Source organism: Octopus sinensis, linkage group LG1 (genome assembly GCF_006345805.1).
Source record: "Octopus sinensis linkage group LG1, ASM634580v1, whole genome shotgun sequence".
Classification (NCBI taxonomy): domain Eukaryota; kingdom Metazoa; phylum Mollusca; class Cephalopoda; order Octopoda; family Octopodidae; genus Octopus; species Octopus sinensis.
This window is the reverse complement of record NC_042997.1, coordinates 167,797,538-167,813,484: the sequence shown is the minus strand read 5'-3', so window position 1 is coordinate 167,813,484 and position 15,947 is coordinate 167,797,538. Positions and strand designations below refer to the sequence as shown.

The window sequence follows — 15,947 nt, the reverse complement described above, 5'->3', positions numbered from 1 at the left end:
GTCTCATGCAAATACTGGTTTCAAAATTTGGGATAAGGTCAGTAATTTCGTGGAAGGGGTAAATCAATTACGCCGACCCAGTGTCGAGCTGATACTTATTTTATCGACCCCGAAAGGATTCATGGCAAAGTCGACCTCGGTGGAATTTGAACTCAGAACGCAAAGACAGACGAAATGCAGCTAAGCATTTTGCTCGAGGTACACACGATTCCACCTGACCACCTTAGTCTCATGCAAATATTAAAATTATCACTGATTGATGGACGTTACAACATGTTTTTATTTTATTTTCTCTTAATATTTTAAAATTTCTATACATTGTTATATGGCCTAAAGAGAACCATTTCTCTCGCGGTATTGTGGTGTGTCAGCAGAGTTTGTACCTTTGGTCTCATAGAAATACATTCAGCCTTTAATTTCTGCAAATATTAAAATATCGTTAATTTGTAGACGACGCAACGTGTTTTAATTTTACTTTTTCTTAATACTAGCAGTATCGCCCGGCGTTGCTCGGGTTTGTTTCGATCCTTTAGAATTGAAATATTTGAAAAGTAAAAATTTTGCATTATGTAGCTTGTTATTCTCTTTAAGTGAACATTTTTCTGGTTGAAATACACCGAAAAATGGCGACACAACAGTCAAAACTTCGTAAAATATCGGGATTTTCATAGAAAAAAAAGCACGTTTTTGATGTAAATAATTTTTGGTGTTAACATGGTCCAATTTAAAATTTTCCTTCTACGGAAGGAAGAGCAAGCCTTCTTCTATCATACTCTCAATTTTGGTCAACTTGCGCCTCAGGGTCTCGGAGAAGATAGTGTTAGTTGAAGGCTACCAAACCTGCCATACACAGACAACTTCAGCTTTATATGTACAGAGATTTGTAGACGATGCAACGTGTTTTAATTTCACTTTTTCTTAATATTTTAGAAATCTCTCTACGTTGTTACATGACCTAAAGAGAACCATACCTCTTGCCATCAGTTGGGTATATCAGTAGAGTTACTGTCTTTTCATACCCATACTTTACCTACTGGCCATTACGACTATCAACCGATTAGATTTTATTTATAGATTACTGCAAATGTGAACTCATTATTCCTGATCATTGATGTTCTGGGGTTCTTAGGTTACAGTCTGGTGAGTCTAACTCATCTATATATAAATAAAGCTGAAGTTGTCTGTGTATGGCAGGTTTGGTAGCCTTCAACTAACACTATCTTCTTCGAGACCCTGCGGCGCAAGTTGACCAAAATTGAGAGTATGATAGAAGAAGGCTTGCTCTTCCTTCCGTAGAAGAAAAAATTCAAATCGGACCATGTTAACACCAAAAATTATTTACATCAAAAACGTGCTTTTTTTTCTATGAAAATCCATATTTTTTACGATTTTTGACTGCTGTGTCGCCAGTTTTCGGTGTATTTCAATCAGAAAAATGTTCACTTAAAGAGAATAACAAGCTACATAATGCAAAATTTTTACTTTTCAAAAATTCCAATTCTAAAGGGTCGAAACAAACCCGAGCAACGCCGGGCGATACTGCTAGTTTATAATAAAGTTGATGGTTTCAGCAAGGAGTTTATTGATTTTATTCGATTAAGTTCAGCTCTTAGTTACCTCCAGGGAGCTACTGAAGTACAAAATATTGAGAAGCAAGCTAATAATATGCAAGGAGCAACGATAATACCTACTTATGTTGAAAGTTGTACAAGATGGCTGTGTTGACTGGATGAGTTATAAACAGATTATACTTCAGAAAGTTTCGTGCTTCAGTGACTGAATTATGCCAAGGAAAACGTTCATGTTTCATACAACTCAAAACCTTGTTGTTATTGTGAAAGACAGAGAAAAAAGGTTTCATTAAACATTTGTTATAAAACAATTTGCAAATTTTAACCTTTTTTTTTGAAAGAATAATAACATTTAATGTATGACGTAGATACGCAGAGTAAAGATCAGAGAACTAATCTGAGAAACCAACCATACCTAAATATACTTATAATGAGAAATAACAAGAGAGATAAAGAGAGAGAGAGAGAGAGGTGGAGAGAGAGAGAGAGAGGGGAAAGGAAAAGGAGGTGGAAGGAGAGGGAAGAAAGAGAGAGATAGAGAGCTGTAAATAAATAGATCGAAAATAGAGACAGAGATAGGTAAGTTGAGAGGTTGAAAGGTTTATATAATGATAAACAGACAAACAGACAGACAGATAAACAGATAGACAGACAGACAGACAAGTTTATAGAATGACAGACAGATAAACAGACAGACAGACAGATAGATAGATAGATAGATAGATAGATAGATAGATAGATAGATAGATAGATAGATAGATAGATAGATAGATAGATAGATAGATAGATAGATAGATAGATAGATAAGTATATACATAAATGTATTGCAGTTAACTATTCATTTATAAGGAGTATGAAAAGATACTATAAATTCACATCACTTATACATATCCTTAACGTTACACTATGACCAAAATTACATGGAATGCATATAATAAAATTTGATACCGTGGACAGTTTTTATGCTTTACGGAGATTCAGTTTGCTGGTTTTGTGGTCTGTGTGTTAGGATGGTTATATTAAATTATAAAAGTTTACCTGAGGCTGTATATATACACCTAACCGAACTTGCTCTGATGGGTCCAGAAGTATGTAATCTAGAATGGCTTTCTTGATTGCTTCAGTGTAATCTTCGTCAATCTCCTAGAATAAGTGTAAAAATACATAAATATAGTAAACTTGTTGATGGTTGGATGTGATTAAAGAAAATCTTCAAAGGCTCGACGTCACCTTGAAGAATGCAGAAGGGTTGGCACGGGACCGCCAGCGATGGAGAGCGATGGGGGACCTGGTCGGCTCTACACCCGATGACATCTCTGGGACCACTAGCCTGGGGTGACCCCAACATCATCAAGAAATTGCATGAAGCAAAAAAAGCAAGAAGCATATATGTTTTGTTAAAAGAAGGGCAGTTTTCGGAAACTACCATTTTATGACATGGACAAAGTGAAAGCAGCTGTGAAGAAGTAAGTACAAAAGTGCACACATGAATCTTTTGAAAGAGGATTCAAGAGTTAGACGGCGAAGGTACATGCTTGCGATGGAGATTATTTGAGTGATATCTTTGTACAGATGAAGGCTTACTCTGGCAATATGCACAATTTTAATTATCTATATTTGTTGTTTAAAAAACAAAAGTTCTGCTCACTTTTGCATTACTTTCCATACAACGCTCATTGTTTTCTTGTTATGAGATTTTTCAGCTAAAAGAAACAAGATTGGCATAGACCCAGTGGAAGATGCCTTCAAGGTCCCCGTTCGTAGAATAAATGTAGGTTTAGCTGGCGTGTGATGTCCATGTTGCATAAGGATGATACATGGTTGAGAAAAATTATAGAAGAATGAAGAGTTGTAGCATCTGAATGTTAGGTCATTGATGTACAAAAGGAAGAGAATGGGGAACAAAACCGAACCTTAGTGCATATCAGAGTTGATTGGTAGTAGGGCGGAAATACCATCCTCAACACATACCGCGATCGTGTGATTTGATAAGATGCTACTTATTATCCTTCCTTACGAGTCCCACATGACTCATGTCTGAGAGACTCATAAGTGAAGAGTTTTGATATGAGATTCGCATGCCAAACGCATTCAAAGGTTTTAGCAACAATATTGATTTCACAACATTTTCCTAGGCAACAACCTACAAGTGAGTAACACTGTGGGATCTAGCTTTGAAAGTAGGATTCAAATGGATCAGGTTTTGTAGAAGCCCTACAGGTGGTCACTGAGGTGAGAGGCAGCATTCATGGTGTTGGAGAACGTCAATGTAAATAGCTATCTCCATTACCTTAGAGATGCTACAGATGCGTATAACAGGACGATATTTGGCTAACCCAAAGAGGTTGCTTTTCTTTGGAATGAAACACTGATGTGTGTTTTCAAATATCAGACATATCCTTGTAGAAAGTGCGAGATTAAAGAACTTGGCGAATACACGGGCAAGTCCTGAGTGCAATGTTTTGTGTGTACTAGAAGGGGCATTGTCATATTTGATGGGCATATTTGTTCGAAGCATTCAGAGCTGTTTCTGCTCTAGGCCTGTGTGAATGCAAGTGGGGAACATGATTGAATGGAAGAGAGTAGATAAGTACATATATACATGATACATAAATGCATAATACATAATACATACATACATACATACATACATACACACACGAACATACAAACATACAGAGGCATACACACATAATTTGCTATACAGACGTACAAGTATATTATACATTGTTATATGAAAGATTCCCATGTAAGATCTTTTACTGTATTGTATTGCTAACGTACATGGTGCTATACCTATATTATGCAGTTTTCTATACAGAACATATTGGTTCAAATTTATATTGATTATATATATTGTTTAATATGGAACCTCAAAAGAGCACCGGACCGAAAAAAAAGAACAAAAGAAACGTTATAAATATTGAGAAACATGTTAAAGAAATTATCAAAGAGGATCATTGCTATCATTGATACAAAAATCATTTATCTTAGTTAGTTAGTTAATTTGGCTCAAAAGCAAATAGCAAGGCCATGTAGGGGGACATGGAGTTAAGTACAGGGTGGTGTTCATGTAAAGAGTTCAGGCCACTTGAGGTCAAGGGAGGCTTTGAACAAAGCGGTCGTCGACATCTTCACCATCTCGTCTGGCAGCTTGTTCCACGGATCCGCAACCCGGACGGAGAAAGCTCCTCTCCTTTGATTGAGATGAAATCGTCGCAGGTAGAGCTTTTCGGAATGACCCCGCAGCCGACGCTCTGGAGCAGGAGTGAAGAACAGCTCTTTCGAGAGGTTACACTTTCCGCTTATGATGTTGTGGGCGAGAATGAGATCACCACGGCGGCGGCGTTTTTCAAGAGAATAAAGGTCGAGCGTCCTCAGCCTTTCTTCGTAGGACAAATTTTTGAGACTATGAACCATGCGGGTAGCCAGCTTCTGGACTCTTTCGAGATGCTGTATGTCTTTGAGGAGATAAGGAGAAGAGGCTTGAATCCCATACTCCAATATGGGTCTCACCAGCGTGACATAGAGTGGTAGGAATATGGCTGCTGTGAGCATTCCGAATGACCGTCGAATCAAGAACAGAATTCCGCGTGCTTTGTTGGCAGCATGGACGCACTGGGCCGAAAGCGAAAAGGAGGAATCCACCAAGATACCTAGGTCCTTTACCTGATCGGTCCTCTCCAGCAGCAGACGACCCGGCTCGAAATCAAGTTGAGTTGCAGGAGTAGAGCCGACAGGCAGATGACAGCACTTTGACACGTTCAGACACAGGTCCCAATTGTTAGACCACTTCCAAATTTGGTGGAGGCATCGACGAAGATCCTCTATATTACCGCGAGGAGCGACCAGTTTGATATCGTCGGCAAATAGAAGGGTGTGTTGCGTGAGGTCGTCGGGCAAGTCATTTATGAAGACTAAGAACAACAAGGGCCCAAGCACTGAACCTTGAGGCACGCCACTGCTCGCACTGTTTTAATATCATAGAAATTTAATATAGAAACATACATATTATACAAAATGCAGTCTCTAGACGAAGTTATATAGGGCGAAAAAAAATTTAATGCAAAAATTATTATTAAGATACGAAAATATATGAAATCTAATTAACCGTGTGACACTTTTACCTTTAGGAGTTGATTGGTTAGTTTTGGAAAAGCCGTCAAAAGTGTATCGTTACTACTAAAATGCTGTGTATGTTCGAGAAACTCTATGGTGAGTGGAGTGATAAAATCTGAGTCAATTGCCTTCGCCATGAGATTGTAATACCTAACAAAAGAAAAATAATAAAAAGTTATGATCAGTTAATAGTATACTCTGAGTCCTAATGGACAAGGAAATTGTAATAACTTATGAATGAAATCAGTACAGAGTTCTGGTCAAACTAATATTATGTATATGGTGATGAGGCATTCGGAGATCGTAGGAAAGGGAAAGTAAGTTATAGTGAGCAACTATCACGGAAAGAAACGAAAACGACGTTTTATTTAATGACGACCCAAAACAATACGGAGTTATGATTGTAAAATATTCTGAAATAAGGGCGAAAAGATTGTAGCATTAAAAGATACATAATTCAATGCTGTATGGGCAATAAAGAAACAAATTCATAGCTGTTTATTTCATCATCCATTATATTCTCCCTCCCCCAACTCCTGGAGACAACTCTGGATTCGTACTTTTTGCTTTGTTTTCTCTATTGCGAAGTATACATTTTAGTATATTGACTTGGTGATTCTTTCACACACCACTATTTATTTCTTGTCGGCAACTCAATAATTTATTCTTCTCCTGCACAAAAATCACTTTGTAAAAAAATGTTTATAATATTCCGAGATATGCTAAAATTTATTAAAAGATAGTTTCGCCGCTTAATTTGCTGAGCTTTTACTTACCTGGTCAGATCTGTCCCGATAGGTGTGCCAGACCGAGGCAAGCCCTCGCTCAAATAATTCTTGGAGTAAAATTGAACATCTAATATTCGTTTTTCGAATTCACTATATTCTCTTTTCTGAACTGAGTGACTACTGTTTGCTGACGATTCTAAAATATGAAATGAAAATTTATGATTTCTCTTCTGGTCTCAAGAAGATACATTTACGAGGAAGGCTATAATTGATTAATATCAGTCATTACGGAACTAGTAGTTATTTTATTGGCAAAAGTGGGCTGTAATGCAAAGTGATTTCCACCGAAATTTGAAATCAAGACATTGGAGGAAAGACTAAGCACTCCCAAACATTTCGTTGTTGCTGATATTTTTTAGTGTTAGATCAGCTCTGGTCGAAGGCGTCCCAACTGTGCCTACCCTGTACTATGCTGTACGTCTTGTAGATGATCCTTTTCCTATTTACTGCGTCGGTCGTTCCTTCTGTTGCAGCCACTGTAATTTCCGTTCCTTCTTTTTTCAACATGTGCATATATTTTTCTAAATTACTCTTTTCAGTATTTAGCTTCTTTTCCTTTTTACCAGCTACCTCTGCGAATTTCTTCGGTGAGACTGCTAGCGTTTTTTCTTTTTGCACAACATTTTGTTTTCTCGGTGTTACTGCTGGTGAACTACCTTCTTCACCCGACACAGGTGAGAAAGAGAAAGGTGTATGCATTTCCATTTTCCCACAACAAGTTGGCTTAAAAAAGCCTTTCACAAAATTGACTTCAAAAGCCTTTCACAAAAATTGGCTTAAAGAGCCACAAGATAACAATAATTCCCCCGCAGGGGGGAATTTCAACGAATAGCTTTCAAAGAAAGCAAATAAGGGTTCTTTTTAAAAACAATAACAATAATTCACAGTAACAATAACAATATTAACAGGGAAAAAATTGACACGTATCAACTCAGTAGGAGCGACTGTTCGAGAAAACAGACATTACATACAGCCAAACTTCATATAGATACTTAATGCTAGCTAATTAGCAGATAATCTAATGTAAAATCTGTGGTAAAAGGTATGTGCACAGCTCCATCTGGACTATTCCATTTCTGCACACTAATTTTATTTTTAATTTATTCCCATTCATGTGAAACTACTTATTCAACTTCAAGTCATTGATGCAATTTTATACCAATTGCTATTTTTACTTTTGTTATGTTACGATTATATTATACTTTAGTTTGATTTCAATTATTACTTACTACATATAATTCAATTGTTAATATTATTTTTATTGTTAAAGTGAAAGTATCAGACATAAAATAGAGAAATGTTTTTGTTTCACTTTTAACACGTAATTCTGAAATAGTGGAGAAGATATGATATTGCTATGGGCTCGCCCTAGGCAAGAAGTTGAACATTTCTTTTGCCCATGAAACTACATGGACCCTAAGTAAGGCATGTGTAAAATTTGAATGAAATTGGTTGTGTAGTGCTCAAGTTTTAGGAATCATAGTGGAGAAGATATGATATTGCTGTGGGCTTGCTCTAGGCAAAAAGTTAATTTTTTGTCGATGACACTCCCCGGACCCTAAGTAAGGTATGTGTAAAATTTGAATGAAATTGATTTTGTAGTTCTCAAGTTTTAGGGAAACACACAGACAGACGGACAGACAGACACACATTCTCAGTTTTATATATATAGATATATCTATATATATATATAGAGAGAGAGAGAGAGAGAGAGAGAGAGAGAGAGAGAGAGAGAGAGAGAGAGAGAGAGAGAGAGAGAGCTTACAATATTCAGAAAAGGAACCTTCGTGCATATGCATATAGATATTTATATACTAACAGGAGAAATTTACAAGGATATGCAACTAACAGTAGATACATATAAGCATTAACGCAAAGCTGGCTCCCGCCTTCAGGATGGAGAGATTGGCATCTAGCAGCTCACATCATTATGCGAAGAGAATTTAAGAGTAGAATGAGTGAAGAAGACGAATAGAAATACAACTCTCCCTTTCCCTCGAAAATTCAGTTGCCTACTTTTGCACTGTTAATAAAGATAGAGCGTCGTCCCTAATGTAGTAACGATGTCAGTCGGAATGTTCTTGGGACTAAAACTGTTCTCTGCGGGTACTTGATAACATTACGTTTTTCAAGAGAAGTCGCTACTAGTTACTTTTGAGGTTTTCTTTGAACAGTCAGATGTCAGTTTACCTGGAAAGAAACAATGCAGTTATTTATAAGCTCTAGGATCACTCTTTCAATGCCAGCCTGTGAACTTTTCAGCCCACTTCTGTAATTATATCATCCGTCACGTTAGAAACCTCAGAATGCTTACCCACTTTGCGAGGTGGCGTACTTTGGATAGTTGATGGAATGCTATGGAATTCTGAGATATGAGTAGATTTAGTTAAAGATGTTCCCTCGTGTGACAGTTCTGAAGGTGTTCTGATTATTTTAGAAAGCCTGAAAGAAAAAAGACAGAAATATACCTAACAGTATAGCCAAAGACAATGCAATGGTTTACATTCCAATATTTTCCTCTAGCAGAAATCATTAAAAATCAAATATGGCAAGATACATTTTATACATGTTAACATCATGAAGCGGGAGTTAAAAATTTTGTAAGACATAGATTTGTCGTTACATTTCTGATAAGTAACTGTATATATATAATATAGACTATTTGGTTAATTTCTTAGGTTTAGGACAAAGCAAGTAAAAATTTTCCTCAAAGTTTAGTTTAACAGAAGATCGGACAATTATTCATCCTAGGCATTATGTTTCTCTTGGATGATGAACTGTCATCATTGTTCATTTCTTTCAGAAATACTTTCACCAACTTCAACATCTTTGAAATTATTGAATACAATGATATCATATAAATTTAAAATACTGTAACGTTTTATGTCTTTATTGAAGGTCATAATAGTTTTGACTTAAAAGGAGTTTTATACAGAACTCAATTCATTCAGCTATCTTAAGCTTCATAAAGAAAACGCTGTTGGCCTGTGAATCGGTTTAATACATATTTACCTTTGTATATATCGCTTAACTTCTAGCAAAGGCAATTTGCATCATACAATTGTAATTCTTACGGCTGAATTTTGCTAAATATATTTGGATTCACAATTTATGATACTCTTTTATGGCGACTGCACTTCAAATAATATTTCCCGAAACTGAGCTCAAAGGCAAAAGTGTTTCGTCAAAACCAAAATATAGAGATTAGTCAAATGAAATCAATACTTATGATGCTTATTGAAACCGACATTTGACCATTATCCCCTTCTTTCAAATAGGAATAGTTCTTACGGATATTTTTGATCAGTTGTCACAGTGGCTGTTTTCTCAAATTGGGCTCGCGGACAAAACATATGCATTTCTTCAAGAGTAAAACCTACAAATATCGAGAAAAATAAAGAAAGAACCAATCATTAGAGCAATGTATCTTGATTTATTCGTGAGCAGAGACGTTCGTAAACTGTGGTACTACTCTATTAGATGAATATGAGAAAGAAAGGAGACGATTTATTCGTGATCCGAGTTGTTCGAAAACCGAGGTACTACTGTATGTGGTACTCTAATAAAAGGAAGAATGTTACTGCTGCCTGACATTTGAGAAACAAGATGACAACTATAAGATTTTAATCCTGGAACAGTGTAACAATAACTTAGACAACGTAAATGACCTAGTCTTGGTGTCTGCCAGTCTGCATTATAAGATGGTGAAATATCGACTGTTCGTATAGATCTGAATTAATAAAAACTTACTAAATATCGTCAGACGCTAAGTTCAATCAACTAGGTCATTTAACTTTTCTAGCAATAGGCCCGAAATTTTTTTTGGGATGGGGACAGTCGATTAGATCGACCCCCAATACGCAACTGGTGCTTAATTTATCGACCCCGAAAGGCAAAGTTGACCTCGGCGGAATTTGAACTCAGAACGTAAAGACAGACGAAATGCAGCTAAGCATTTCGCCCGGCGTGCTAACGTTTCTGCCAACTCGCCGTGTGATACTGATGTATCACTTTTTTGCATATTTTGTCATGACATAATACATCTGATTGTATGTTAGTGATATTGTATACACATATCGTTAAATTGTTTCTATCTTATCAGACAGATTGGACAGATACGTAATTTGATTGTCCAATTTGATTGGCCAAAAGTAAATTTCAATTTCTTTCTACGTTTTAATACATCCTGAAATTTATTTGACATTTTTATAATCAAATGTATTTGATAGTTTAATACAAAACTGAAATGTAAACCGATGTCTACTGTTTTATATTTGCATATTTTTCTCTAGAAAATTTTCTACTACAAAGCATTACATTTGACTGTTTGTTCTTACCATATTTTGTCGTTTCATAGATTAAAGATGTGGTCAAGTGACTCGCTCTGGGACTATAGTTGTTAGCAATAGCATCGCTCACTCTGCGGTGTTCCTTTTGTTCTTTGACTGGAGCTGCTTGGGTAAATGAACCTCGATCTAAGATTTTCGGTTTTTCACTAAGAGCATTCTGAAACAATATAAGATTGCATATCGTCATATAATGAATTCCATTTTAAAATTAAGCTTAAGCGCGTTTGATCTAATACTCTTAAAGGATTTTTGTTTTTATGCTTAAGGGTATTTTAGTGTTAAACTGAAGTATTTGGGGTTGTTAGGCTTAAACGTTTTTTTTTTTTGTTGAGAAGAAAGAAATGTTAACGATTGATACTTCTTCATTCTGATGTTACTATTGATATGCACAGCAAATAGTTTGAGCCGATTAGATATCAGACAACACTTCGGGTGGTCGAGCGAGTGTTTCTTCTACTGTGTTTCTTTAGAGAAGACACATAACTGACAATGGCTCAGGCCATCAAACAGTAAATAGATATCACATGGTGGAAAGAATCACCGTTATAAACAGCAGTAATGATGAAAAATTGGTTTGCAGTCTGAAATGCAAATCTTTCTTTGCTTGTGATCGGAAGAATTACTAGATTTCACCGGTCACATTTACAATTCAATAAAGCTATAATCCATTAATGGCTTGTTCATATAAGATGTTAAGTTCTTGATTCTATCATTTCACGATAATTTTCCTCTGCTGCCTGACATTTGAGAAGCAAGATGTCAACTATAAGATTTTAATCTTGGAACAGTGTAGCAATAGCCTAGACGTCGTAAATGGCCTAGTCTTGTTGTCTGCCAGTCTGCATTATTTGCAATATAAGATGGTGAAATATCGACTGTTCGTATAGATCTGAATTAATAAGAGCTTGATATGTTTACTAAAGCCCAACTTATGTCGTCAAACGCTAAGTTCAATCAACTAGGTCATTCAGCTGTTTGACATCCAATTATGTAACATGTTAAACTGTCTGACATCCAATCATATGGCTACCTGACTTATATGACGTACAAATTATGCGGTTAGCTTAACTACCTGACATCCAATCAAGTAACTGCATGAAAGTAGTTTATTTTATTACTTATGGAAACTGAAGAAAAGACTCATTGTTCTTAACAAAATTATTAATTATATAGTTCCCACGATTCCTAAGTTACATATAAATAGTTAGGTGGATAAAAACATATTCAATAGAGGAAAATTTATAAAATTGAATATTAAATAGGATGTGAGAAACATGATAGTAGTTGATGGCTAATACATTTTATTTTTCTTTGTCAAGTACATAAGACAACATAGAGGTTGTTTGTCTTTCTTTGCAGCTATGTAACCTCTCCGAAACTTGCCAAAGTGTAGGTAAATGAATCACGATGTAAAAACACTTCTGAAGTTATGTCGAACAACCGAGAGCCGCATAGCTCAAGCTTTCAGATGAGTTCATTATTAGGATCTCCCTTCCTTCTCCCTTTGACCAGGAAGGTTAGGCAGTCTTCTGTCTGGAAACCATGGTGAAAAGATTGCTGGGTGGACAAAACTGAAAAGAGTTGGGTGGACAAAACTGAAAAGAGTAAAAACAGATATTTACCTCTTCAGACACAAGGTGGGATTGAAAGGAAAGTGCTGCCCTCCAGTGAGTTTCATGAAAGGCTGGCGTGAGTGTCGAGAATGGTTCAAGTGAGTGGATCTAATCTTAACATGCGACAGTGGGCAGGAAGACACAGCTGGGAGAGGACACTAGCCTTTGGTAATCATAGGTAATGCTTGCTTAGTGGAGTTCTTTAATTAGCCCGAGGTTGTGTCCCACCGAAATATCTCATTCCCTGCGTTTTCCATCCTTATGTTCTCATGCCTTATCTTTTTCATAATCGATTTTGCGTAAACACTCACTGCTTTACTATATTCTATTTATGGCAATGTCTTCTTTGCCAATCGCTTTTGAGGCAAATCAAAGAAATCATTATTTTTGTAGAAACGTTGGATGGTCAGATAAAATACTTTGTGATAGCTCTGATACTTTACGTTCCAAGTTCAAATCCTACTCAGGTCGACTTTGCCTGCCATCCCTCCAGGATCGAATAAAAGAAACCTTCGGTCAACAACTGCAATTATTGTAATTTACTGGTTACCTCTGACTAAATTTTTAGCCTTGTGCTATGTTTTAAATTATTGCTGTGGAGATGGTGGTATCGATAAAGGATCGGGGAAATACCTTGTGGTATTTAGTTACGCCTCTTTGTTTTCTGAGTTCAGATTTCGCTAGAATCAACTTATTTTCCATCTTTCTGCGGTCAATGAAAATAATGTAAAATCAAAAAATGTTCACCACTCAAAATGTGTAGCCTGGCACCTATATTAGAAATCGCTGATAAAATTAATTTCATTAAAGCACTATTTTTATTATTTCACTTTGAAAAGGGGTAATGGTGAAGATTGACTTCATCGATTATGTAAGGTTCACTTCGAATAAGGCTTTTTTCTTTTTTGCACAAGTAAAAGATCAGTTATAGCAATTATAATTTGGTGCTTGAAATTCAATCAGCAGAAACAATAGTAGTTGAAGATACTGACTGCAGCAAAAGCAGTTGTTGTTGTTCTTGTTGCTACTGTTATTTATGTAGTTGCTGGAAAAAAAATTAAATAAACGTCTTACCTTCGGGAGATTAAGTGGCGGCAGGTGGATTAAGTTGGTAGGACGCCGAGGAAATGTTTTATGGAATGACATGGTGGTTCCCACATTTTCTTCCTGGTATACATTCTAGTGGGAAAACAGTGATATTAGAGTAGCGTAGATTTTATATAATATTGTGAGACAGAATTAAAATTGTTAAAATTGATTTAGAAAGGCGTGCAATGCACATTAGAAGCAAAGGCGTGAAAATAGGGACAGAACAAACAAAAGAATAGCTTACACTTTTACCTTATATTTCAGTATTTCGGAGTTATAATCCCTTTATCAAGAGAAAATGGTGGTGCCGAACAGCTATGTTTTACACATATGACAAACAATGTCTACTTACTCTTGAGAAGAAGTTTTAATCTTGAAATTTGAAATACAAGTGAAAGTTTAAATTGCCGTTGAAAGAACGTTACATTGATATTTCTTCAAGTCCTTGGTTCAATGTTACTGAAGTTCTACTTTGGTCTCGATATCTAATTATGACTAAATGAATTTGGTCTAACTTAAGGAGGGCGATTACCAACAAATTTTATTCCGTCACACATATATGCCTTGGCGCACAATTGTTATTATAATTACGATGTTTAATAAGTTCGTTGTCTCAATATGTACTGTAATGGTGAACTAGAGGTGAGATTCGGGTGAGACGAGATCACGACTTGGTTCCGATCTTTTTCGGCTGATGCAGTTTTATTTTCATTTACCTATTAATCTCTTGAGAAAGGCTTAAACATGGCAATCGCTATCCTTTGCATAAAAAATATAGGAGTTTTTTTGTATCCAGGCAGTCAAAAGAAACTGATATGTTATGCAATGCAACAAACACTGTATGAAAGAAAAGCTTGACAAGACGGAATCTGTAATGTGGCTTCGAAGCCATACTCTTCACTTCTGCCACTTATACCCATTAGTGAGGTATGGAATTATTAATAAACCATTTTGGTTCCGCTAAAATATATAGCATATATATACCTATAAAGAAAGCAAAGAAAATGCACAAAGCAAATCACTCTAAAAGCGTACAGCCCACAAGTCAGTTAGGGTGTCTATACAATATAGCAGCTAAAGGCGGTGAGCTGGCAGAAACGTTAGCACGCCGGGCGAAATGCTTAGCGATATTTCGTCTGCCGTTACGTTCTGAGTTCAAATTCCGTCGAGGTCGACTTTGCCTTTCATCCTTTCGGGGTCGATAAATTAAGTACCAGTTACACACTGGGATCGACTTAATAATTGACTTAATCCGTTTGTCTATCCTTGTTTGTCCTCTCTGTGTTTAGCCTCTTGTGGGTAGTAAAGAAATAGAAATAGGTATTTCGTCTGCCGCTACGTTCTGAGTTCAAATTCCGCCGATGTTGACTTTGACTTTCACCCTTTCGGGGTCGATAAATAAAGTACCAGTTACGCACTGGGGTCGATGTAATCGACTTAATCCGTTTGTCTGTCCTTGTTTGTCCCCTCTATGTTTAGCCTCTTGTGGGCAATAAAGGAATATATACAATATAGCAGCTAATCTTTCTCAAATACTTACAATCTTAACTGCAGTTCTGAATGCACTGCGTTCGAAAAAAAAAAAAACGTGGGATGATCACAGGTGGAATGTTATTGATCATAGGTCTACTAAATCAAACTGGTTAGACATACACTGCAACCAAGTATTGTATCGTTTTCTTGAACAAGAACCCATTTGTCTAAGATGTTCCATCCCAAGACATTATCGAACAGGAAAAAATGTCATCATGTGACATGGCCACGTCTTAAACTTTATACCATTTATTAGCTGAGTCATAAATATTTAGTCTTTGTTTAAGCAGAAACCGATAGATTTTAAGAGATCGACTTCGAAAGTGCTATTTTCAACGTTATTAACACTGAAACTAATGTGACTTTAACCAAAAATCGAAACCGCCTTCTTGGCTTGTCATTATCTTATTTGTCATGAATGTTGACGGTTTCCATAACCCGTCATACAGCCCCTCATATAGCTTGGTTATGATCGAAAATTAGTTCTGAACTGTTCTAGTTTAGCATCTGCTTCACTGGAAGGTTATTCACAAACGTCCCTCTCTATGTCTTGCAAAATAGAAGGTTTATTATTTCAATGAATCAGGACTTATACCGATTCACACCTCTCACCACACATTCTGCATTTGCCGCTGTCGGTAGTGTTGGCTATTCTGCACTTCACATAGTTGGTCCTTAACGCTTGTTCTTGAGCTACGGATATGACTGCTTCTGTCTATTATTATTATTATTATTATTATTATTATTATTATTATTATTATTATTATTATTATTATTGTTATATTATTGTTATTATTATTGTTATTATTATTATTATTATTATTATTATTATTATTATTATTATTATTATTGTTATTATTATTGTTATTATTGTTATTATTATTA

At 36.1% G+C, this 15,947-nt stretch overlaps 1 protein-coding gene across 1 annotated transcript in view; it reads right to left on the bottom strand.

The window, feature by feature from the left end:
* The window catches only part of LOC115211117 (dynein heavy chain 3, axonemal-like), a 180,634-nt gene that overhangs the window by 154,430 nt on the left and 10,257 nt on the right, over positions 1 to 15,947 (bottom strand). The window contains exons 2-9 of the mRNA XM_029780047.2: positions 13,515 to 13,619; positions 10,816 to 10,984; positions 9,770 to 9,854; positions 8,793 to 8,920; positions 6,467 to 6,614; positions 5,699 to 5,840; positions 2,610 to 2,714; positions 1,692 to 1,822 (exon numbers count right to left, since the gene is read on the bottom strand). Coding sequence (XP_029635907.2) covers positions 1,692 to 1,822; positions 2,610 to 2,714; positions 5,699 to 5,840; positions 6,467 to 6,614; positions 8,793 to 8,920; positions 9,770 to 9,854; positions 10,816 to 10,984; positions 13,515 to 13,619 — 1,013 coding nt within the window. The remainder of the gene's footprint in view (positions 1 to 1,691; positions 1,823 to 2,609; positions 2,715 to 5,698; positions 5,841 to 6,466; positions 6,615 to 8,792; positions 8,921 to 9,769; positions 9,855 to 10,815; positions 10,985 to 13,514; positions 13,620 to 15,947) is intronic.